Source organism: Pteropus alecto, unplaced genomic scaffold (genome assembly GCF_000325575.1).
Source record: "Pteropus alecto unplaced genomic scaffold, ASM32557v1 scaffold39, whole genome shotgun sequence".
In the NCBI taxonomy this organism is placed as follows: domain Eukaryota; kingdom Metazoa; phylum Chordata; class Mammalia; order Chiroptera; family Pteropodidae; genus Pteropus; species Pteropus alecto.
In genome coordinates, this window is record NW_006443568.1 from 11600235 (window position 1) to 11609640 (window position 9406).

Below are 9406 nucleotides of genomic sequence, written 5' to 3' on the forward strand. Positions count from 1 at the left end.
ATATGATCTCTTGGTTATAAATGAATGAATAACTCTTCTCTCAAGGAGCTGTTGTGGAGATTATTTTGGTTCATGGATGGAAAGTTCTGAATAAATGCCTGGAGGAAGAGAAGCAAAGGAATAGATAATTCTTCAGGAGGCAAAGGCTAGGCCCAGAAGATTTTATGCGTGGGCATCTACTGCCACCATGCGGCCAATTTTCTGTATGACATGGATTCGGAGTAGCTAAATTCGGGAAGGGTGGGGCTGGTTCAGATGGTGACAAATGGCTGTAATGGGGCTGAGGCAAGGGGCAAGGGAGGAGCTCCCAGAGCGGAGCTGGTGTCTTGGGGGTGACGGTCTTTGTCAGCAGAAGTGCAGAACCCTGGAGTGGATTAACTGACTCAGACATTCAGCCCTGGTTTGGCGACACAAACCCAAATGAGATGTGGTCCTTGCCCTGGAGGACTTCATAGTCTGATGGGGAGACAACATGGGAGACACAGTGGTGTCTGAGAATCAGCAAGGACTCCTGGGTCCGAATCCCAGTGCTGCCACTTTCTGGGACCTCAATTCTCAGAGCATCAGTTTCTTCATATGTCAAATGGGGATATAATAGAACCTGCCCCCGGGGGATTTCTGTGAAGACCAAAGGAGATAACACAGAAAGCACTAGGCACCTATATCTGGCACATTGTCAGCAATCTGTGACCTAGAGGCAGGCTGCCCAGTCTGCTCTGAGCCTCAGGGAAGATAAACCAAGCAGCCAGCACAATGGAAGTGACCTGGATCCCAGCTCCACTGCTGTCGCTAAGCTTGCTATGTGACCTTGGCGAGTCACCTCCTCTCTCAGAGCCTGCTTCACCAGCCATACAATATGGACCTTGGATAAAATCACTCAGATCTCTTCTCGCTCTAATTTATCAATCCTCTTTTCTGAGCCAGCTCAGATCTTTGGCCATGGGAGATGCAGAGGAAGGTCCAGAAGGCTGGCCTCCACCCACTCACAAACCGCACTCGGAGCATCATCAAAATGGAGATAATAATTCAAGCCCTGTCCAACTGTGGGGTAGCTGGGAGGCAACTGTGAGGATCTATTGAGATAATGATGTGGAAGCTGGTGAGATCCATGAGTTGCGGAGGAACCTTGCTTCTCAAAGTGTGGTCCATGGATCAGCATCGACATCTCCGGGGAGCCTATGAGAAATGCAGACTCGCAGGCCCCACCTGACCCACTGACTCAGAACCTGCAGTTTAACTCAACCCCCAGGGTATTCCTATACACATTTAAAATGAGTTGGAGACACACTGGTCAGGGGCAATGGTTCTCAACCTTGACTATGCAGTAGAACCACCGAGTCTTAAAAAATCGTGGTGCCCAGGCTGTACCCCTGGGGATCTCTGGGCGTGGGGCCCAGACACCAGTAGTTTAAAAATCTCCCCTGGATTATATTAGGATCGCTGGAGGTGGGACCCAGATACCAGTGGTTTTTCCAGATAATTCCAATGTGTAGCCATATCTAGTGACAAGAGAGCAAATACATTTTCTCTTTTATGCCAGTGGATAGTGACTTTCTAGAATGTTCACTGAGAAAGATCTGATGTCTGCCACAGGGGCTGGGTAGAAGCTGTGGCATAAAAACTGAGTTGTAACAAGAAGCTAGCCTTTATGGAGCTCTACTAGGTGCCAGGTCCTAGGTTAGCTGCTTTACAAGCACGTTGCAACTTAATCTTTACACTAGATATTATTATCCCCATTTTATAGATGAAGAAACAAAGAGGGCATGACACTTACCCAAGGCTACACAGGCAGTGACAGAACCGAGTTAGCTGAAGATTTCACAACTAGGCTGACCCTAGTGGTCTTCAAACTGTGTTCCTTGGAGCCCCAGGTTCCTCAAAGGTAGCTGAGGGGCTGGTGTGGGGGATAGATGAAGCTGGGAGGCCTGTGAGTTGGTTATTTTCCTGGCAGCCCCCATCATCTGTCTTACTTTGGGTTTGGCAGAGACTCCTTTTGGAGAGCGTGTTCCTTTGTCCAACAGCCTGGAGCAATTTAGGTCACATGGTGCTAACCAGCCTTCCTGACAGATGTGTTCCCCCTCCCTGCTGCTCAGGCTTGGAGACCCAAGGAACTAATCCCCACGGCAGAGGGCATGGAGGGATTAGTGCTGGGGAAATCAGGCACCACATCTGCCAGCCCCTGGGGAGCGTGGGTGAAGACTGCGCCTCAGCGCTCAGGAAGCCATTCCTGCCCCCTGGAACACAGGGATGCTCCCACAGGCACTGGCCAGCCATGGTGAGGCCTGAATTGCCCTGTCCTTCCTGAGTCTTCCAGGAGAGGGTGAGTTGGGGCTAAGCGGTTCTGACAGCTGTTTCTGAGTCTGGAAGTGGGAGGAGGAGCTGGAAGTAGAGGCAGTGACAGGGAAGGTGACCGGCTTTCCTGGTTGGGACAGAGGTATTTGAAACGCTTTGTGTTAAATCAGGACGGACCCCAGGCAGGCCCAGACAGTCGGTTTTCCGAGCTCCTTTCCCCTTGCCTTTGACGTGGAGCTTCATGAAGGGGAGGGGCTGCTTGCCCCGCTCACCCTCACCGCCCCCTCCCTGTCATCTAGCATTTCTCTGTCCTCTTCCTCTCTTTTCCAGCCCCACAAGATTCCTTTGTGCCTTAACTCCTTTGACTGAATTTCTCACTCACAGGGTCTCCTGGCCTGTAGACCCGAATCCTCGAGGAGATTGAATCTTCCACACCTTGGAGAGAATGAAGACTCAGGTGAGGCATAGCCCCATGACGGCTTGCTCCAAATATTGGCCTAGATCTCCCTGTATCACCTTCATTGTCATCACGAACATTTCTAGAGTGTGCACCATAGGCCAGGAAGAATTTCAAGTGTTTTCTGTATGTTGACTCATTGAATTCTCTAAACAAACCAGACACTGCTCCTCTTCCTTTTCACATCTCCAGGCCTCTGACCGGAGTGCCCCCACCCATCACCAACTCCCTGTTCAATGAAGCTTCCCTCCCTGTCACACTCCAGGGCTGAGCTCACGGGTACCTTGAAGCCCCCAGAGCTCTCTGCATATGATCTGTTTATGGCTGTCTCCCAGAGAAATCACTACAATGCTAGCTGCTAACTAGTGAACAGATTTCTAGGGGCTTTGCTCGCATTATCTCATTTAACCATAGAAACAAAGGTCATTTCCATCAGGCAGATGAGAAAATGGAGACTCAAAGAGATGAAGTCATTTGTGCAAAGCTAGTTAGGGCAGAGCCAGATCAAACTGTGCTTCCCCTGGACTCGGAGCCCTGTGTCTGACTGCTCCGCCATCCCCCTGGTTCCAGGGGGGACAGATCTGGCTAAAGGCGCTGAACCTGAGGGTGTAGCACTATGCCCAGCACACAGCTGGCCCTTGGCGACTGTTTCTGAATGTATGACTGGACGAGGAGGGCTGTCCCAGAGCGGACGGTGAGAAGGAGGAAGGAGGTGCAGGTCTGTGGCTGGGGACCTCCCGGGGAAGGAGCTAGGGTGTTGTGTTATGGGTGGGGTTTGGGAGAGCCTGCCACTGTTTTCCAGCTGGGAAGGGAGAGGGGTGAGATTCCTAGTGGCAACTGCAAGTCAAAATGTGAGCAGCTAGTGAGCAGCTTAGAGGTTAAGTACCAACCCCACCATTGGGTCTATTGGAATAAATCCTGAGATTGGAGACAGATATGAGATGGGGCTAGGCCCCAGAGGAGGGCTACAAATTGGGGGTGCAGAGACCCCAGCCACCTGTAGAGGGTGGGGTGGTGCAGAGCACAGAGCTAGACTCCCAGCTCCATCATTTGCAGCCCATGACCTTGGCAAGTCATTTAATGTCTCTGAATTTCATTCTTCACCTGAAAAATGAGAAGATGACACCCTAGTCATACCATAGGTGACTGTTAAGGGAGATTAGGCAGCCCTCCCATCAGGGTGCCCTCACTGGCTCTGCCCGTGTCCCTTTGCTTATGCTTAAAGGGAAGCACCTTCCAACTTCCTCCCATAAAAACCTGTGACAATGCCAGAGAGCCCCCGCTCCCCCGCCCATTCACTCCTTGTGAATTCACAAGGAACAATCTTGTGCCTGGTGTCATTCCTCTGACACCCAAGTGGAAACATCCTAATGCTCTTGGGATCTTAAATGGCTTCATTAAAAAAAAACCAACAAAACAAAACTGAGATATAGTTTACTTGCAATAAAACCCACTCTTTTTGACGTATAGCTCTATCGAGTTTTGACAAATACATACAGCCCCATAACCACCACCACAATCAAGAAACAGAACTAACTGTTCCATCACCTTCCCAAATCCCCGTTCTGCCCTTTGTAGTCTACCCCATCCTTAGCCCATGTAGCCACTAAGTTGTTCTCTGTCCCTAGTTTTGCCTTTTTAGAATGTTATGGAAATAGAATGATACGGTCTGTAGTCTTTCGAGTCTGGCTTATTCCACTTAGCATAATGCATCTGAGATTCGCCCACGTCACTGTGTGTATCAGCAGTTCGTTCCTTTACATTGCTTGCTGACTAGTACTCCATTGTGTGGCTGTACCATAGTCTGTCTATTCGTTCCCTGGTTGAAAGACAATTGGGTGGTTTCTGCTCTTGGAAATTATGAATAAATAATGGCTTCGCTGTGAACCCCAAATTGTAGTGGTGGAAGATACTTTTGAACTTAAGTGAGATTTCCAGATGAAAAGGTGAACTCTTTACAAATAGCCCAGCCCTCTCCAACAGTTGAAGAAATGGAGACCGAAGTGGGGAAGGGACTTTTCCAGTTATAACTGACTTAGGAAGCGGGGGCTGAGATTTGAACCCAAGTCTTTCAACTTGCAGGACAATGTAAATTTCCAAACACATTTCCTGAGAACTTACCAGTGCTAGGCAAAATGCCAAGTGTTGGAGGCATAAAAAGCCAAGAAGGAATGATCCTGGTGCTGGAGATACTTTCCACCCAGTAAGGAGCTAGAAAAAGAGGCCAGTAGTAACCAGTGAGGGTTACTATTCCAATGCTATAACGGGGCGTGCACAGAGAGGAAAGGACCTCAGTTTTATCTGGGGGAGAATGAGAAGGCTTTACAGTTGTCCTCTGGTTTTAAGGGAAGAACACAAGTTTGTTGGGTAGAAAGGATGTAAAGGGCCTCAGAGCCAGAGGGAATGGCAGATGCAAAGGCACAGCGGGGAACAGTGCAGGCTGTGGGAGCATAAAGATGTAAAGAAGATGAGGAGAGGCAGGAATGGGTCCATGGAGTTGGTTGGAGTCAGATCACAGAAAGCCTCTCTGGCCAGACTGTGTCCTGTAGGACAGCACCTGACACAGAGTGAGTGAGCAATCTTCATTATGGAATAGAGTGTAGGACTGGAGAGAGAGGGATGGAAGAGAAACTCAGTGAAACTTGAATGGAACAGAACAGCTATCAGTATGTATGGACACTTGGTATGTTTCAGAGATGGCGTCCAAGCCAGCGGGGAGCAGGTTGGAGTACTTAATGGTACTGAGACAATCAATTGTCCATATGGAAAAAATAAAAGTAAATCCCTTCCTTACATCATAACCAAAAATATATTTGTGTGTGAAAGTATAGAAATCTATATTTAAGACCTCTGGGAAAAGGCTTCTTAAGCGCGTGCATGTGCATGCGCGCGCACACATGCACATACAACAAAGGAGACAATATCGATAACTGTGATTGGCAACAAACAAAACTAACACAAAAAGGCTCTCTTCAACAATAATAGCTAACAGGTCTTACAATGTGTCAGACAACATGTACTTTATAGATATTAACTCATTTAATCCTCACTCATTTATAACGCAAGCACTAATTTATAATCCATTTTACAGATGAAGAAACAGAAGCAGAGAGGTTAAGTGACTTTCTTAAGGTCACACAGCCAGGAAATAGTTGAACTGAAATTAAAATTCAGGCAATCTGGCCACAGATTCACCACTACACTATTCTGCTTCCCAACAAAAGTTATCATAAACACAATGTGAAAAGATGAGCCACAAACAAGAGTATCCAGTACTTATAAAGAACTCTGATAAGTAAAAAAATATATATATTGAATAGAAAAAAAACACAAGTGAAGGATAAGAACAGTTTCATCACAGAAAAATAAACCCAAATATATACAGTAAATGCATGAAAAAGTGTTCAACCTTATTAGTAATAAAGACAATGCAAATTAAAAACAGCAGTGAGAGTCATGGATTGTGGGACTGTAAATTAGAAAAACTTTGGAGAGCAACTAGATAGAAAATCTGGTTAAGCTGAGGATGGCCATACCTTTCTACTCAGAAATTTCATTCCTAGGCACGGTGCTACCACCTGAATGTATAAAACAGTCATGTTTTTAAGGCAGCCTGGCCCCAGACTCCATGCTCTATTGCACTATGAAGTACATTCATACAACAGCATACTCTACAGACGTTCAAATGAATAATCCAGAGCAACATGCATCAAACTGCAGGATAATACAGTATGATCATTTATATGTTTATAAATGTGCAAAACAAGACTACGTGCTTTTTATCGATGCACACGCACATAGTTAAAGAATAAAAGCATGCCTGATAATGATAAACACCGAGATCAGAATGAGTTTGAGGGGAGAGGGAGGAGATTGAGATCTGCGAGGGTAAACAGAGGGCCTCAACTCTACCCAGGATGTTTAATTTCCATCCATTCATTCATTTCACAAGTATTTATTAGGGCCTGCGATGTGCCGGGGACTGTTCTAGGAGCTGGGAATATCACAGTGAAAAAAACAAATCGGAATAAACCAGAGGCCATGAAGGAAAGTAAGAAGGTGAAGAAGTGGCCCCTTCTTTGAGAACTCATACTCCATTAGGTAGATCAGCTTGTAGTAGTTGAAAAACTGTTGTATAGAGAGAGTTGAATTTGCACCATAATGAAGGCTTGTTCCAAGTGCCTTGGAGGGGACCTGGATGAGGAGAGTTGCAGGCTTCTTGAAAGAAATAGCATGTTAGCTGGTCTTAGAAAGTTTATTAAGTACATGGGGGAAAGAGAGCCTGCCCTGCAGAAGGAACAGGCTATGCAAAGGCACAGAGGCGCAGAGGTCAACACATGGCAGAGCTGTTGAACAGGTCATACTGGGAAGGACCTTGGTTTTACAGGTGTGAAATTTACCCCAAGCTGTGGACTTTCATGATGTCTAGGTGAACCTAAGGCATAGGAGGAGCCAGGGTAGGAGTCCCTCTCTCTCTTCCCTCTGGCTGACCCTCATGGGGACTGTGCCCTGTGTCCCCCCACTTCCAGGCTGGCTGGAGGGTCAGCCTGCTGAAAGTAAAAAAGAAGTGGCTCTTCCCGGCTTCCTGCATCTTCTTCTTCTTGCTCTCTGTGCTCATGACTGGCTGCTTCCTGTGGCAGTATCACCTCCCCAAGCTCAAGACCGGTGAGTGCAGACACATCCTTGGGTTTCTCTCCATCCCTGTGGGTCCTTGTGGGTTTTAAGCTGCCACTCCTGATGCAAGGGTGTAGAAGGAGGATCGTAAGATTTAAACTCAGAAGCTCTCACCTCCACTCAGACTTCAACTGTGAATCTTTGGGCCAGTCATGTGACCTCTCTGTGCCTCGATGCCCTTGTGTATAAAATGAGTATCCTAATGCCACTAGGGTTTTCTAAAGCCACCCAGTCCGGAGCTAAAACTCAGGGTGCCCCAGAAAGCATAAACTGCTTCTTTTGCTCTGCCTTCAGTCTCCATGCTGGGACTTCCAGGCTCTGTTTCCCTTGAAAGACCCTTCCCCAATATATCTAAGACTCTGAGAGGAGCAACACAGGTGTGCATGAACAGCAGCTGTCATTTCTTGGAGCCTCTCTATCCTGGGCTGGTCAAGGCTCAGCAAATGGGCCACCACTGCTGGTTATGTCTACTAGTCCCTCTGTTTCTATAGCAACCCCTGGGATCTCCAACTTGCTAGGATCCTGGATAGTCCAGAATCTGGGTGTCCACTGAAGGTGGGAAGAAGGTCTCTCTCCATTCCTCTCAGTCATCTTGCATTACGGATGCCAAAGTCTCAAAGAGGTGCCCCGGGCTCCAAAGTCCCACAGAGATATTTTTGCAGAAATGGCTCTTTATTTTTTCTCACCAGCCTCTTCTCTCCCACCCCAATCCATTCTTTCTAGGGTAAAATTCTTTTATCAGGGGCTTCTTAGTCTTTCAAGCAAACAGTCCTCAAGTGGGCTGGTCAGCCTGACCAATAGATAGTATTACTGTAAATGCATAAAAACAAATTATTCGAGAAATTAAATGAAAAAAAAGACATAGAAACCAGAAGCCCAAGTTTCGAATAATTAAACAGGCACAAAATTACCTCATCAAACTGCTATAAAAGTTTCTAAATGCTTTCTCTCAAATTTTGTACTTAATTTGTCACAAATGGGAAACAAACGTTCCTGGGTACATGACCTAACTCCTCACCCTGGCATGCGCATCACCTGAGAGGTTGGTAGAAATGAGGACACCCAGGGCCCATGCCATACCTACTGAATCAAATCTGCATTTTAAGATTTCTAGGTGATTTTTCGTGCGTGTGCACATTAGAGATGCATGGCTGCAGACACCAGCCTTACCTGGGTCCCAGGCTGAGCAAAGCTTAGGCTCTGGCTGAGCCCTCCCTATTCCAATGATTAAATTTGTGTCACGGAGTTGTTGCGAGATCTTCCCCAGGGTGTGTAATCTTCCTGTTTGGGACCGTATCAGTCATCTATTGCTGAGTAACAAACCACCCTCAAACCTGCTGGTTTTGAACAAAGTGATTCATTCTTTCTCATTCTGTGGGCTGGCTGGCAGTTCTGCTGCTGGTCTAACCTGGGATCTCTCCGATACAGCCGGCCAAGTCAGCTCTCCCTTTATGTGGACTCTCACTCTCAAGGTAGCTATCCCAGGCTTGTCCATGACGGAGAGGTAGTCCCAGTGAGCAAAGGCCTATTAAAGCCTAATTTTGGAAGGCCCGCGAACAATGGTTCCTTCAGCCTCATTCTATTGGTCAAAGCAAGTTGCGAAGCCAGCCAGATTCAAGAGATGGGAAGAGCTAAAAGAGTTTATGGCCGTAGTGAACCTCCAGCCTTCTCTCAGTTCTGGGCAGTCTCAGGAAGCAGTAGAATTCAAAAAAGGTGCAGATGCTCAGGGTGCTCACCACCCCGCACTGTCCTTAGAGGATGAGGGGAGGTCTGGGGGCCTTTGTGATGCTTTCCTAGTCTGAATCCTGCCCTGCTGAGGCCCACACCTTTTCCTCTGAGGTTCCAGGGAAGCCATACAGCCAGAATGAGACTCCAGCCCCCTATGCCCCGACTCATGGCTCTGGTGATAGAATGAGTTGTCCCTTATGATTTAGGCCAGAAGCCTAAGTGGGGCCCAAGTGCACTTCTCCTCCCAAATATAAA

The 9406-nt window shown here is 47.3% G+C and overlaps 1 protein-coding gene across 1 annotated transcript in view; it reads left to right on the forward strand.

Annotated features, from left to right (window-relative positions):
- Positions 1 to 2737: 2737 nt before the first annotated feature.
- LACTBL1 (lactamase beta like 1) overlaps positions 2738 to 9406 on the forward strand; it is a 16626-nt gene continuing 9957 nt past the window's right edge. Inside the window, exons 1-2 of the mRNA XM_006924463.2 lie at positions 2738 to 2749; positions 7279 to 7414. Of these exons, the coding sequence (XP_006924525.2) occupies positions 2738 to 2749; positions 7279 to 7414 (148 nt within the window). The remainder of the gene's footprint in view (positions 2750 to 7278; positions 7415 to 9406) is intronic.